This window comes from Bradysia coprophila, unplaced genomic scaffold (genome assembly GCF_014529535.1).
Source record: "Bradysia coprophila strain Holo2 unplaced genomic scaffold, BU_Bcop_v1 contig_358, whole genome shotgun sequence".
Lineage (NCBI taxonomy): Eukaryota > Metazoa > Arthropoda > Insecta > Diptera > Sciaridae > Bradysia > Bradysia coprophila.
Genome location: NW_023503616.1, coordinates 4,708,532 through 4,723,674, shown reverse-complemented (window position 1 = coordinate 4,723,674; position 15,143 = coordinate 4,708,532). Strand labels below are relative to the sequence as shown.

General features: G+C 36.9%; 4 protein-coding genes across 5 annotated transcripts in view; 2 read left to right on the top strand and 2 right to left on the bottom strand.

The window, feature by feature from the left end:
• Nucleotides 1–4,457: 4,457 nt before the first annotated feature.
• LOC119081384 (keratin-associated protein 5-1-like) lies at nt 4,458–5,165 on the bottom strand. The gene is made up of 4 exons (XM_037190272.1): nt 4,989–5,165; nt 4,818–4,916; nt 4,667–4,753; nt 4,458–4,606 (listed from the first exon to the last, which is right to left on the bottom strand). Exons 1-4 carry the CDS (start codon nt 5,052–5,054, stop codon nt 4,478–4,480), a joined length of 381 nt encoding a protein of 126 aa, XP_037046167.1. The 5' UTR covers nt 5,055–5,165; the 3' UTR covers nt 4,458–4,477.
• Nucleotides 5,166–7,574: 2,409 nt separating this feature from the next.
• LOC119081383 lies at nt 7,575–8,501 on the top strand. Its single transcript, XM_037190271.1, has 4 exons — nt 7,575–7,769; nt 7,824–7,960; nt 8,060–8,168; nt 8,235–8,501. The coding sequence occupies exons 1-4, from the start codon at nt 7,727–7,729 to the stop codon at nt 8,447–8,449; spliced, it is 504 nt and encodes a 167-aa protein (XP_037046166.1). The 5' UTR covers nt 7,575–7,726; the 3' UTR covers nt 8,450–8,501.
• Nucleotides 8,502–10,538: 2,037 nt separating this feature from the next.
• LOC119081382 (MOB kinase activator-like 4) lies at nt 10,539–12,381 on the top strand. Its single transcript, XM_037190270.1, has 4 exons — nt 10,539–10,683; nt 10,878–11,041; nt 11,108–11,317; nt 11,398–12,381. The coding sequence occupies exons 1-4, from the start codon at nt 10,615–10,617 to the stop codon at nt 11,645–11,647; spliced, it is 693 nt and encodes a 230-aa protein (XP_037046165.1). The 5' UTR covers nt 10,539–10,614; the 3' UTR covers nt 11,648–12,381.
• Nucleotides 12,382–14,041: 1,660 nt separating this feature from the next.
• The window catches only part of LOC119081379 (ribonuclease P protein subunit p25-like protein), a 29,153-nt gene continuing 28,051 nt past the window's right edge, over nt 14,042–15,143 (bottom strand). For both annotated transcript variants that reach the window (XM_037190261.1, XM_037190262.1), the window contains exons 3-5: nt 14,491–14,678; nt 14,319–14,435; nt 14,042–14,256 (exon numbers count right to left, since the gene is read on the bottom strand). In XM_037190261.1, coding sequence (XP_037046156.1) covers nt 14,097–14,256; nt 14,319–14,435; nt 14,491–14,678 — 465 coding nt within the window. In that variant the 3' untranslated portion in view covers nt 14,042–14,096. The remainder of the gene's footprint in view (nt 14,257–14,318; nt 14,436–14,490; nt 14,679–15,143) is intronic.

Sequence of the window (15,143 nt, the reverse complement as noted above, 5' to 3'; positions counted from 1 at the left end):
GTTGATTGAAGGGATTCTTTACAGGCAGCCAGGGTCCCATCTGATTCAGCAATTCTTTCATCTCTTTCTGATTCAAGAGAAGACAGAGAAAGATGGGTACACCGAAAAAAAAACCTCAGACAACTTCCTCTATAGGTCTGCGGATTTATTAAAAATAATTCTTCAGGCGACCTTTTTCGTCATACATTGGTTGCTAGGAATCTCGCGCCGCGTCGTTCACAATAATCCACATTTTGACACATTTTGTATAAGGAAGATGTCACTTTGTGAGTTATTGTGAATAACGCGGCGCGAGATTCCCTAACACCCATACATTCGTTACATTTTTTTCGTCATTGAAAAACTATATAACTAGTAGCACTCGTCGTGAAGAGGAACTGCTTTTGTGCAAGTTTTAATCAAATGGCCGTCGGTGATGCTCGGTCTTCCACAACATTCTTCCGATTGCCCATGGGTGCACCATCTACCAGATTCAATACACTACGCAAAAATGAATTAATCATCGAATATAGCTATAGTTTCGTTTGGATAGGAACTTACACCACAATATCCTCGACTGTTGCAATAGCCTTTACAGCATTCGGCATGCGATGAACACGACGCCAACCAGCCGTCGTTCACACAAAGCTAAAGTGAAAATTTCAGATCATATTTGCAATATTCACGTCTACTGATATAACTGTCCGTAAATTGGTTAAGAAAGATAGGGAATTATGGACATACTCCTTCATATCTTTCTGCATCAAATGTTCGTCATCCGACTTCAGCAAATTAATGGATCCAATGCACTGGCCGTCAACCGTTCAGATACGCGAATTCAATTTGGAGCTAAGAGCATCAACTGGAACAAGAGCATTTTCAGAACCCGCTAACAAACAGGAAATGTCAAAAAACGAGGAATTGGAGCCGACCGTTTCGATGGATCTGGATCATCACAATCCAACAGCTGTGGCAGAGATACAACAACCGACAGAAGTGGTTGCCCCACAGGTAACACCTTAAACAGTATATGTTCTAGTCAAGCAATATCAGACTCTGCACAAAATAATTTGAATGTCTCTTCCAATGCCGCATGTACCAACCGCAAATCGCAATCGCTCATCACTTCGTTTTTCCGAAACTCAACTGCAAGCGAATCAACTGGTCAAGTCATGGTATTGGAGCCATCTAACTCAACGAATCCTGACAATGTAGCTGAACGTATGCACACTCTACCGATGTACTATAACAACGTCCGTAGTATCGCAAACAAACGAAACATCAGCATGAAGATCGAACTCTGCGTATTCTTGGTGCTTATCTTCATCGAAACCTGGTTAGACAATGGATTATTCTCCAGCGTATATTTTCCTGACAAGTTCAACGTATACCGTTGTGACCGAACAAATCAAGGGTTGCGGCGCTCTGGTGGTGTGGCAATTTTGGTTCATCATTCGTTGAATAGCAGAACTGTAACGATAAATTCGACAATTGGACCGGACGACGCGAGTGAATTTTTGGTCATTGAGTTATGCATCAAACCACAACCGTTAATACTGTACGTTTGTTACATGAGTATGTTCGACCCATGCATTGCCGCGAAACATTATCATCATGTGAAAGTCATCGTAGAGAAATATCGCAATCACAAAATAATTGTCCTTGGCGACTTCAATTTGCACGACATCAATTGGTCTCTCGATGACGATGACGAAAACGCCTATATACCATACGCTCCGACCGATCGTAACATCAATGGAATTCGTTCGTGTTATCAAACGGATGCGCTCGACTTCTTGGACAAAATGCTCAGCCTGCCACTATCACAACTATCGAATTTCCGCAACAACGCATTGAACGTTCTGGATTTGGTTTTCGTGAATGATTCCAATGCAGTCAACGTAACAAGAGACCGTTATACTATCATTGAACAAGAACAACAAGACGCCAGACACATTCCGTACGAAATCATGATGGATTACGACACGAGTTCGTTCAACGTGGAGTATGTGACTGTTTTCCAGTATGCAAGAGGTCATTATGAACGAATGGTGCAACAACTGGCAGCGATCAATTTCCAACACGAATTCCAAATTAGAGATGTCGACGCCGCATATGAATTTTTCGTTCAAACGATGAAATCTCTAATCGAACAAAATGTACCGAAGAAGACCATCAGAAAGTACTCGAACAAACCCAAATGGTGGTCGGCCGAACTGCAAAGATTGAAAAATCGACGGAACAAATTATTCAAACGGAAATCAGAAACGGATGTTGGATCATTGGACGAATATGAAGCAGCTTACAATGAATTCAATAAAGAAAGTGATCGTCGGTCGAATGAACACAACATCAGAGTGCAGGAAAATATCAAGTCGAACCCGGCCGAATTTTGGAAATTCGCTAAACTGAAAGGTGGAACTGAAAAATATCCGGACGTAATGAACTATGGTGACAGAGTCGGTACGTCAACGGAAGAAATAGTCGACATGTTTGCAGACTACTTTGAATCGCTTTATGTGCCGGATGCAGAAAACTGTAACTTCGATGAACGATACATTCCGATCAATGGTGCAGAGGATATAAATCTGTCGCTATTTGACATCGAAGCCGCAATTCATTCACTCGATCCGAAGGGCGGTGCTGGTCCCGATGAAATCAAACCGTTTGTCATGAAAGTGTGTGCATCAGCAGTCGCCTGGCCAGTATGGTTGTTGTATCAAAAATCGTTCGACAGTGGCAAAATAGCGACAGCAGCAAAAGTAAATCGAATCGTTGCGGTATACAAGAAGAAAGGGGCCAAAACTGATATTAAAAACTACAGAGTCATCGCAATTCAAACAATGCTCATGAAAATTCACGATATCGCGGTCAAAAAAGACATCAGCATGATAATCCAGCCTCAATTGAAAAGCGCACAACATGGGTTCAGAAACAAGAAGTCAGTTGTCACGAACTTGTTAGTCCAGACTACCCTCGCACACCAAGCATTCGAACGAAATTGTCAACTGGACACATTCATTGGTGATTATCAGACCGCTTTCGACAAAGTGGTTATTATGCTGCTGATCATCAAATTTGCCAGATTCAAAATTGGTAAAAAGACTGCAAGATGGTTGTGGCAATACTTGATCGGCCGTACAAATTTCGTTCAAATTGGAAAGTCAAAGTCCAGATTGTACGAGTCACCATCTGGAGTACCACCTGGCAGCTCACTGGGACCGTTGATGTTCACCGTCTTCATCGATGACTTGGTCGACGTGGTACGATTTGCACATATGCTATTGTTTGCTGATGACATGAAATTGGCGTCAATCATAAGTGACTTTCAAGATACGCTTAAAATGCAACGAGATATCGACAATGTGATCAGCTGGAATGAGACAAATCGTCTTCAATTCAACAACGACAAATGCCACATATTCAGCGCATACCGTAGCGAATCAAGTTTTATCCAAGTCAACTACACAATGGGAAATCACGTCGTCGAAAGAGTTGAAGAAATCACTGATCTTGGCGTTCGTTTCAACAAGTGGTATCATCCTGGACATCACATAGAACAGATGACGATGAAAGCTCGGCAGATGGTTGGTTGCATTAAACACTTTTCAAATGGAAACTTCACAAAAGAAACACAACGGATACTTTACATGGCATATGTACGATCACGCCTTGAATATGCATCGACTATTTGGAACCCATCTGCACAAGTTTACATTGATGACATCGAATCCATACAGAAACAATTCGTGATTTACTTATTGGAAAGCCGGGTCAATGCGACGACTTACAGACTAGCACCGTACGAAGATCGATGTAAACAACTTGGACTGCAAAATTTGGAAAAGCGACGAACAGTAGCGGATGCCACGCTTGCCTTCGACATATTCAAGGGCAACATTAGTGACGATATAATTTCACCAAAATTCATACGAAATGAGAGTGTCTACAATCTACGAGATTCTACGCTACAACTGCTGGTTGAACCAAGATTTTCGAGCGTGTACTTATCAAATCAACCTATCGTGAAACTTATCAAACTGATCAATGGACACAAGGCAACAGTGAACGGGTCTGTCAGCAGGGCGGTTTTTAAAATTGAAATTATGAAGGAACTTAACATGAATTATGACGAACTGTGATATATTTGTGATAATGTGAAATTGTTATTGTATTTTGTATTCTAATTGTAATCTAATATTTAATATTCAGCCAGTTTTTGGCGGTGGAATAAAATTCATTCATTCATTCATTCAAAAACCTCAGACAACTTCCTCTATAGGTCTGCGGATTTATTAAAAATAATTCTTCAGGCGACCTTTTTCGTCATACATTGGTTGCTAGGAATCTCGCGCCGCGTCGTTCACAATAATCCACATTTTGACACATTTTGTATAAGGAAGATGTCACTTTGTGAGTTATTGTGAATAACGCGGCGCGAGATTCCCTAACACCCATACATTCGTTACATTTTTTTCGTCATTGAAAAACTATATAACTAGTAGCACTCGTCGTGAAGAGGAACTGCTTTTGTGCAAGTTTTAATCAAATGGCCGTCGGTGATGCTCGGTCTTCCACAACATTCTTCCGATTGCCCATGGGTGCACCATCTACCAGATTCAATACACTACGCAAAAATGAATTAATCATCGAATATAGCTATAGTTTCGTTTGGATAGGAACTTACACCACAATATCCTCGACTGTTGCAATAGCCTTTACAGCATTCGGCATGCGATGAACACGACGCCAACCAGCCGTCGTTCACACAAAGCTAAAGTGAAAATTTCAGATCATATTTGCAATATTTTAAGTCCACTTTTCTTTGACGGTCTTACACATAAGGGAGGTCCATACTCAAGTCGTTTGCACACGCCAACTCCAAGACCATCACAGCACGGTTTGCCATCTTCACACGATTCACCATTCTGACTGCACTTTTCTCAGTGGATGTGAAGGGATAGGTTAGGTTACTTTGCCACAGAATTTATTGAATTTATAGAACTTACATCTTGCGACATCACTTCCTTTCCAATGACAAATAGTAAAAAGACAGCGAGAATAATTTTCTTCATGGTTTTCGGAAGTTGTCTGAAAGATTATAATTTACAAATACAGAAAAAGTAAGAAAGGACAAAAACCGCTCAAACAGTTGGGACGCGCGCTAAAATTTCTGATTTTATGTCAAAAAGTTAAATGATTTCAGAACAAAGAGAGCAAACAAAATAGATAGCTGAAGCCGCCTTCAATTTTTTTTTACGTCAACACTCCTCCCTTAACATCATTTGGTCAGCTCTGAGCTGCAGTCCTCTTTTTTCTAATTCAAAAATTATCCAAGGAATTCAACGTTTTATGCGATTTTCTACTGTTCGCCCACAAAATAGCAGCTTCCTCATTAACATTTCGAATCGTAAAAAGCGACTTCAAAGTAAAGTTTCCCTTTAATCGAAGAAAAATGTACCTCGTCGAACTACGATTCGAGTTTATAGATTTTTATGAAATGGCTCGAAGATTGCTTCAGCAATTAATGCGCACTTGTACGTTGCTGTGCTCATCATTTATATTCGATACGAAATAAAATGAAACCAGACTTGTTTCCTGTTTGCTTGATCCGGTTTCTGTTTACTACCTCTCCGATAAACGAAGACGAGCAACAGTGTATTGTCACAATAAGATAATGAAATTTGCTTCTGTGACGATGACCCAAATGGAAAAGATTAACGCTACTTCGATAGCTACTTTTTATTCATATCAGTTTTACTCGTCACCTGGTAGTGCCACAAAAGTATTCTCAAGGTTCAGAACCTCGGATCCCTTAGATATTCTTAGGGTCGTTTGAATTAATGCTTGTGCGCCATCTTTGACGTAACGTCAATGACGTTCAATGCCATCTAACGTCATAATCCAAACTCTATCTCAAGCTTTGAATTCCATGTGTGTTTGCCTGTTACTTCTCATTGATAGACAAATCTAGTACAATCACTTCATTATTTATGTACTTTTATGTACGATTTGATCCAAAAATGTCAAAAATTTCGGTTTCAATATTTTTTTTAATATCTCTTGTTCATTAGAGATTCGACACTATGGATGCACTATTTTGATTGGAACAAGTTTTTATCAAAAGTAATTATGAAATTAATTGTGTTAGAGATAGATTTAGAGGTCTTTGTGAGATTATTGAAGTGAGATGGAATATGTAGGATGCTTTTAAGCACACAAGGCTCGTTACGGATAGAAATTAATTGCCGACCAGAAGGAGTTTACTACACCCACCATTTCAACATACGAGACGAAAAATTTGACAGAAAAGGTATTAACGTAATCAAAAACTTATTCAAATATTGTCGGCTGTAGTGCACCACACTACAAAGCATATGGATAACCATAACCATAATAACCATAATTAAGCTCAATACGCTGACCAACGATTGCGCATGTAAAATTGTAGAAGCTCGGTAAAAATTGAAACAATTATTAACAGAGGTCCGTATCGGTACTGAGGAATAAGCGAAAAGTTGCATGTATTCCCAAATTTACAAGTTCATCGAACATAGACGGAACGCATTGTACATATGACGAAAATGGTGAAAAGACCAATGGGAAATTCAATACATCCGTTGGTAGAACAAAATAGAAAAATTCTTTAATTCTTTAATTTCCGTCAACTGTGACACGTTGAATATTTTCGAGCGTAACGTCAACTACGTCTGCTGACAACAGCATAGGAAAATATTCAGAATGATTTCAATTAGCTTTAAAATTTGCAGATCACAACTTTCTGGAAATAAACATATGGTTTGCTATGAGAGCCCATAAGAGTCCATGTAGTCGATTACTATAAAAGGCCTTCTTCCTCCATTGGTCAGTTGATATTTGAACACATTAGTATCATCACTATAACATAAGTGAAGAATAGAACTTTAATTTTGTGAAACTAAATAATTATAATTTGAAAATTTAACAAGTGACTTTTAAAGATATTTCAGTAATGTTATTTATATTCTATAAGAAAAAAAAACTTTACTTGAACTGTTTCCTGTCTGATAAACGAAAGCTAGCAACGGTGTAATGTAACAGAAAGATAATAATTAAATTTTCCTTTGTGACCCAAATGGAAAAGATTACAGCTGCTCCGATATCTACTTTTCGTGCAATTGTTTTAGTCGTGACCTGGTACTACAATAGCGAAACGAAAAAGTTTCGTATGAGAGCGAAATAGTTATTCATGCCACTCAGCATCATAATGATCATAAAATGCAAAATTTGCAATATTTAGATGCCTCAGTGGCATAAAATGTTGTATGCAACTCGATGCAAAGTGCTTTATTAGGCTCACGATGTGTATTATGACACACGGCCTGCGGCCTGTAAAGTAAAGTAAGTAAGTGTTTTAGTCACAAGGTTAGTTGAGGTTTATGCTTCAGAGTTTTGGCTCTGTAAATCCAGTCTGTCTTTCTTCGTCTATCCAGGTCGACTATAAATAATTTAAGCGAAAAAAAATTAATTTAGGAATGTATTCTTATCATTCTGAACGCAATGTTTTACATTTACTTCGTAAGAACGTTTACGATTTTGTTCTAGTTCAACTTCAAGCGATTCATGTACCGGTCAAGAAAGTACATTTATCAAATTTCGATTTGGCATACCACCATATAACCTTTAGATTCAAGCTATTTTTAAATTTACACTTGTCTTATCATCATTCGACTCAAAGAATTGAGCTAGCGTAATACACGAATTAATTATGGAAAAGTATTGGACAATATTTATTTTCGTCATATTTAGAGGTGAGTTTTTCAATTTATTGAATCTGAAAAGTTATTTATACATTCGATAATCAGTTGGGTGTCGGTCAGCTCTAACTACGTTTGGAAAAGCTTCGTCAGGCACATATGTGAATGGCGTTGGCGTGGTTTATCCACCAACAAGTACGGAAGAACCACTCACAAAAGTTTATCATGTGTACTCGGAATTTACCGTGAGTGAACCACAACACTTTTGTCGGATGTTTTCAACCGCTTGAAATGTTCATTCAAACTGAAAGAACTTGAACTTGTATACCTCGAATTATTTTCAGGCAAATTGGTATCGAGCATATCATTATTGTGCTCAACATAATATGCAATTAGCAACCATTAATTCACAATCCGAATATAATCGTCTTAAAAGGCAAATCACTGAGACTAGTAAGTTTACCTTGGACATGGACAGAGCTTTATTTAACTGTAAATTATTGATTTTTTTCCCGCCAGAGTTTAGTGATAACTTCTGGATAGGATTAACGAAACTTGGTAATTCCAAGTTTTACTGGTTCGGATATAAAGAACCAGCCACATTCGCCCCTTTGGAATTCTCGCAATGTTCTGATTGTTCTTGTGCGGCCATCAATATCGAGAAAGAAAATTTGTCAATAGCCTCATGCGAAAGATTGAGTTATTTTATTTGCGAAAGTAGCATTTCTGATTAAAATAACACCACTTTATCAATCCGAAAACATTTACAAGAATAAAATTGCGACATTGGACTTATGTATTATTGAATTTTTTTACTACTTTCCACCAAACACTTTTACTTTCTCAACTTTGACATACATCTATATGAACCTTCATTAGGCAGAGCTTTTTGAAAATTGTTGAATGACAAAATAAGAAGTTAGCGCAAATGTCTTTGACTGATGAGCACATATATGCAAGCCAAGCCTTACTTTACATAATCTAACCATTAGGCAAAAATGGCTTGTTCACGAAGTATTTGGTAGCTCTGGCATCATCTTTGACAAATGTTCTTAACGTCAATCTATTTATCTATCATCACTCATTGTACCACCATGTACTTAAGTGTGTTAAAAAACGTAAAAAACCATCGATATAATATATTGTAGATAATGAAACACGAAGAACGAAATTTCGGAAATATAGCACACATGCAAGTGCAAAAAATACGAATCACAACACAAAACGAAGAGAAAAAGGAAATTGAGAAATGCAGAGTTTCAATTATTTTCAAATATTTGTATGACATTCTTTCGCGCGCTTTCTCAAAACGTACGTTACACATACATTCATGTGATCTTTCCGCATAAAGTTGCTTTGACATTACTTATCTACCCTATATTATAGGTTTCTTCCAAGGCCATTCAAAATGTCAATCGTCATCCACAGAGAAGCCAACACAACATCTCTTTGAAGTTTTAACGAACAAATTTGTTTAAGTTGCGGTTATGTTTGCTTCTGTGGATGACGGTCGGTTGTTTTCGGCCTGTCAAAATTCGTCTTTACCGTACGATGGAAGAAACCTATATCGATGTAAAAAACTATCAATTCAATTCAGGCCGGTGCACAAAAAAACCGATCAATCTTATTATACGGAATATGCGCTAATATTATTGCGCAATTATTATCGCACTCCAAATGTAGAGCGAATGCACCATATAATTGATGTTTTTTGTGTGTATTATAATATGCCAGAATTGATAATGCCGCACGATTTGGTATATATATTACCCACTTGTCACGAAGAAGTCGAGGCTTGCCGAGACTGATAGTGACAAGTGTGTACTCTATTTTATCACATAAGCGAAAACGAGACAACAACATTGACTAGAAGTGTAATGTTTGAATTAAACTTCTAGTGAAGTAATTTTGACATCCGAACACCGTGCGTATGTGATAATATACAAATTGATATTAAACCGTTTGTTGTCGCAAAAAAGAGGATGAGATAATTTCAAACAGGCAAAACATTCATTCGGAACTGGACCATTTACTTCTGTTGACAATGAAGAAGAAAATCTTTACATGGATTTGTTTCTTCACAGTGTAAAAAGTGATTCGTACCTGTTGTGGACGGTAGATTTTAGGCAATTTCGCAAGCTGTAAGGTGCCAAGGAAAATATAGTGAGGAGGTAATAATATGTGCATACAACCGAATCAGATTTGCGGTAGCACGAAAGTTCGATGCAAACGCCATCTCATCCCTTCGTTAAAAGCAAAAGCAGAGACATCTGTTGTGAGATCGTGAAAATATTTTGTGTAATACAAGTAAATCGTAGTTAACAATTTTAAAAAAAGATGAAAAAACTTCTTTCCAAAATTGTCCGTACATAGGACTTGATTTTTCAAGTCAAGTTCAAATCCGAACAAAAACCTCTAAAGAGAAAAGTGTGGCGCCTTGTGTCACTTCTAAAATAAATGATATCGCTGGAGGTGTCGCTTTCAGCTCTACGCGCAAATAGTTGACTTCAAGCAACGCACTTCAAGCATGAGCGTTACTCTAAATAGGGTACTGAAACTATACAGTGTGTCATATAATTGTAAAACACTGTAAAAAACAATTTCATACAAAATAGTACTCTATTTGGCAGCTGTCGACTATGATCATTTTTGCTTTCTATTTGGCAGCTGTCGACTATGATCATTTTTGCTTGAAGTAATTTTTTTTATTAGCGAACACAATTTTAACGACCCTAAGTTTGAATTAATACTTGCGTGCCATCTTTGCAGCAGAACTTTTCACTATTATTCACACTACGAAAACCAACAGTGTGGTGTTAGAAAATGAATAACGAACGCACTCATTCCTCTGACAAAGCAAAACGTCAAATTTTGGAATATTTTTCATAAACGAGAAAACATGAAGATGGCTGCTGATGGTTCGCAAATTTCTCTAACAAGAAGAAATAAGCCCGGAACAAAGGCTAAGGTGAGAAAAATTAATCTTTCCATCGTTTCGAATGCAAATGAAGCGCAATATTCATATTCAATGGTCACCCATACATCCAGCATTTTGTCGTTAATTACACTTCGATTTTACGATTTTCTGCTTGGGGTGTTTGCATTGTCAACAGTTCTTTCAACTCATTTTCCGAACTAAAAATGATAATTTCCGATTTACAGGACTATTGCCGTTGGCCAGATGAACCGTTTGAAGAAATGGACAGTACGCTTGCTGTGCAACAATACATACAGCAGCTGATAAAGATTGATCCGTCGAATATCGATTTGATACTCACCAATCCAGAAACACACGATGAGGGTGTGTGGAAGTATGAACATTTGAGGTATGATTTTGTGTAATTTTGTCAAGTGGCAGTCGCATCAATCCGTTTTGAATAATTGATCAACAGGCAGTTTTGCATGGAATTGAATGGATTGGCTGTACGTCTACAATCGCAATGTTTCCCAGCTACCTGCACACAGATGACTGCTACTGAACAGTGGATATTTCTGTGTGCCGCACATAAAACACCAAAAGAATGTCCAGCAATTGATTATACAAGGCATACTTTAGATGGGGCAGCATGCCTGCTGAATAGTTACAAATATTTTCCAAGTCGGTGAGTTGAATACAGCTACAATCTTGTACTGATTGCATGTGTAAATGGACGGTGACAATGTCTTTTTTTCAATGTTCCAGGGTAGTTATCAAAGAATCATCAGTCGCTAAACTGGGGTCCGTCTGTCGACGGGTCTATCGCATCTTTTCACATGCATATTTCCATCATCGTGCGATATTCGACGAATTCGAAACAAAAACATTTTTATGTCTCCGTTTTACGCGTTTTGTGTTAAAGTATGCGCTAATGTCAACCGAAAATTTAATTGTGCCGATACCAAAATCCGGTGACGAGAGTATAATAGCAACATCCGGTGAAAGTGAAGCCTAAAGTCATGTTGCATCGTTTCCAGTTTTTCTTTTTATTCAAAAATTATAACTTGATAGCATTTCGGTCTGTGGTATTAAGTGGATCATTATTATCATAAAGTGTTTCAAATCAAAACGGACGTTTGATTTTATAAAATCTTTCTCCAAAACAAAGCAGAACGTTGTAATTGTATAAATTCAATATAATCGTCTCACTGTTCTTTTTCACCGACCCCTCGAACAGGACAAACTAAATGTTTAAACAAAGAAAATGGCTCAAGTATATTTTTGAATTTGATTTTTTTTCTAACTTAAAAAAAACTGGTAAAAAATCAACCCCTGCTAAATGCATACACTCCAGTTATATTCAAAACGTTGCAAAACAAAAAAAAATTAAATGAAATTAAAATTGAAATGTGCGCTAAATGTGTTGTATACAAGGCTCTAGAACGATGTTACATAATTTATTATCAAAAATTTAAGACAAACAAACAAAAAATCTATCAAGGATCGTGTGACCGCAATAGAACAATTTAGTATAATGAGACAGTAATTATCGTTTGTAAACAACAATAAAATTCAGAATTGTAAAAGTCGACACAAAAAAAGCAAAAAAAAATAAATTTTCTATCAGCCGACCAAAGAAGTTAAAAATTCTGAAAGTTTTTACTTTTAACCGAAATGTGTACACTGTTCATCACAAGGTGTGCCAGGTGTTTAATGATCGATCAACACGTTTTATTTTCCATTTAGAACTATTTTTTGTTGTAATAATTTTGTTGCATGGCGGCAAGAAACCAATTCCATGACAATAATGACCAGTAAGGAATCGATTTGAAGTTTTTAAATATAATATAAGTACAAAGTCATCAAATGGTTAGAAGTTATATTTGAGAGGGTATATGGGAAGGTAATTTTTTTTTTGTGTGATGAAAAATTAAGTCTGGATCGTTTTCGGTTTGAATGTTTGCCACTGTTGTCAACAGCCAAGAATTCACATCTATCAATGAACTCTTCCTTCAACAATTACAATTTCAAGTTAATTAATTGTATCAATCACTTGTTGCTATGGGTCTTCTGTTGTGGGTCTTCTGTTACACTGACCAATAAACAGGTTCATTTGAAAAAACCAGACACTCAACAGCATAATTTTCTAAAATTTCTTTGATTGAATCGTTTGTAATAGACCGAGAGCCTGTGTGCATATCAGTCCACGATTTGACAACTATGCCATGATGTTCGTATCGGGTAGTGAAATATATTGCACTACCCGATGCGAACAACATTTGCTCTATGACTTTTGGTTCTGAGCTATAGGAGAGCTCTGACGAGAGTATCAGTATGCTTAGTGTTTGTCTCAGCTGTAACACATTGTAGAAACTCCAAATTGAATGGTAAAATGTAGGCATTCGTAACAAAATCTAGTGTAATTTGAAGATACAATTTTTATTGAACACGCTGTCATGCCAGATAATTCAACATCGAAATTCCAACTTATCTAGCATGACAGGCCATTTGATTTTAAAAATTGGGTCTTCGAATTCCATTCTTCCAAGATATGCACTATGTATACCCTCGTTAGGATCCCCCTAGCGAGCAAAAACGAAATTCGTAGAGAAAATGTTTTTCGTGTCTTGTAATAATATGGCGTAGATTTCAATTCGCGGCCCTATGATAGATTGATATACATACTGAATCAGTCTGATCGTGTCACGGTTTAATATAAGGGATTAAATGAACTTTTTTCTGTTTGATTGATGGAATTATTATCCGGATTTTTGACTTCTTTGATCGAAAAACCTTTACATTTTTGTAATCAAATCACCAACCATTTTTTGTATAATAAGAAACTATAAAAAAAATAAAAACAAAATTATACTCGTAGTAAATATAGTGCTGATCACCAATAAATATACAGAAGAATAGCAACAAAATCGAAAATATTTATTTGAAGTGAACGCCAGATTGGTCGTTGGAAACTATTTGCAGACCTCCAACCACTTTACCTTTCATCAATTCACATAAATGCCTATAAAGTACATAGTTAGTTATTTACATAAGAAAGTGATACAAAGTTTTGTAAAGCAAAGACAAAACTTTTCATTTTTACCCGAGTTATGAAATGGATTTTATCTATCTAAAACGATAATCTCGAACTTATCTCTCTAGGGAGTTTTTACTTATCTCGATATATCTGTTCTCGACAGATAAAATATGGTATGCACCTATTGCCAGACTTCGGCTCTAGCAATAATGTCCTACACGTCAAAATAACAATCTTGGCAACAGCAATATAATATATATTACGTGCTTAATAAGCCACTTTCTATCCTAACAGCAGCGGATTATAACCTCAAGATTGGGAAAGGTATTCCTGCGATCGATTAACGTTCCTATTATTCCAAATGAAAAGAGCTGTTGCTTTTTAACCTCTTTAATCGCTTAACCACATCAACAATGTAATTTACAAATTAAGTTTTGGTTGAATTTTTTGGCATACTTGAACCGCCCTTATTTCTAAAACCACTTCCAGTCGGCTTTTGTTGATTTTTCCTCTTATTTTGATTGTTCGACGAAGACTTTTGTGGATGTTCCACCCAAAATGTTGTCTTTTCTTTGGAGTTTTGAAGCCTTAAATTAAGAAGTAAAAATCAAATTATTTGATTCACAAAACTATGACAAATATACTCTACCCCGAAGCAGTCTCATCTATCTTATCTAACGACAGTAAAATGTGAATGCATGGAATTTGTCTGGTGGCGACGATTTGCTCTAGTCCATCGAGTTGTGGTTCCCAGAACTCTTCAACTCTAAAATATTTATCAAATGAATGACCTCGTTAGAAACTCATAAAAAGTCACCCACTTCCGATAACAAAGTCTCGTAATTTGATGCAGCTCGGACTCAGAATCTCGTTTCATGATTTCAGCACATGAGATGGTTTTAGTTACACCTCCACCGGATCCACTCCAAACAACTGATCGACGTTCCTTTGAATCAAACGCCTTTTTGGCGAAGTCGACAACATTCGAAACTTTTGTACCACCTTTCACCTGAAATTATTGAAAATTAAATAAGTTTTCCTCGCCATCGAGTAGTCCTGCTGATTAAGACCTATAGCGTCTTACAAATGCAATGAATTTTAATATCCAAGTAAATATCTTAAAGCTCCTGCAGACGGCTATTCACGTTATTAACCAATAATGAACCCTGGCTAATGGCATATTTATAGCAAATCTATAAATTGATGAAGGCATTTGTACCATTATAATGAAAAAAATTTATTCGTAAGAATTACAGTTACCTCCAACCAAGTTTGTGACGCAATTTACTTCAGCTGTTTTTCATCTGCTCCACTTATGCAACCTCAAACGTGTTTATAATAGTCATACGCACGCGTGGTGGTGGCGAAACCGTATAAATATAGATAGTGAGGTTGCACGAGTGAACCAACTAAAGCACCTAGCGTCACAAATTTGCTTGGGGTTAACTGTAATTGATTAGATAATTCCCTTGAC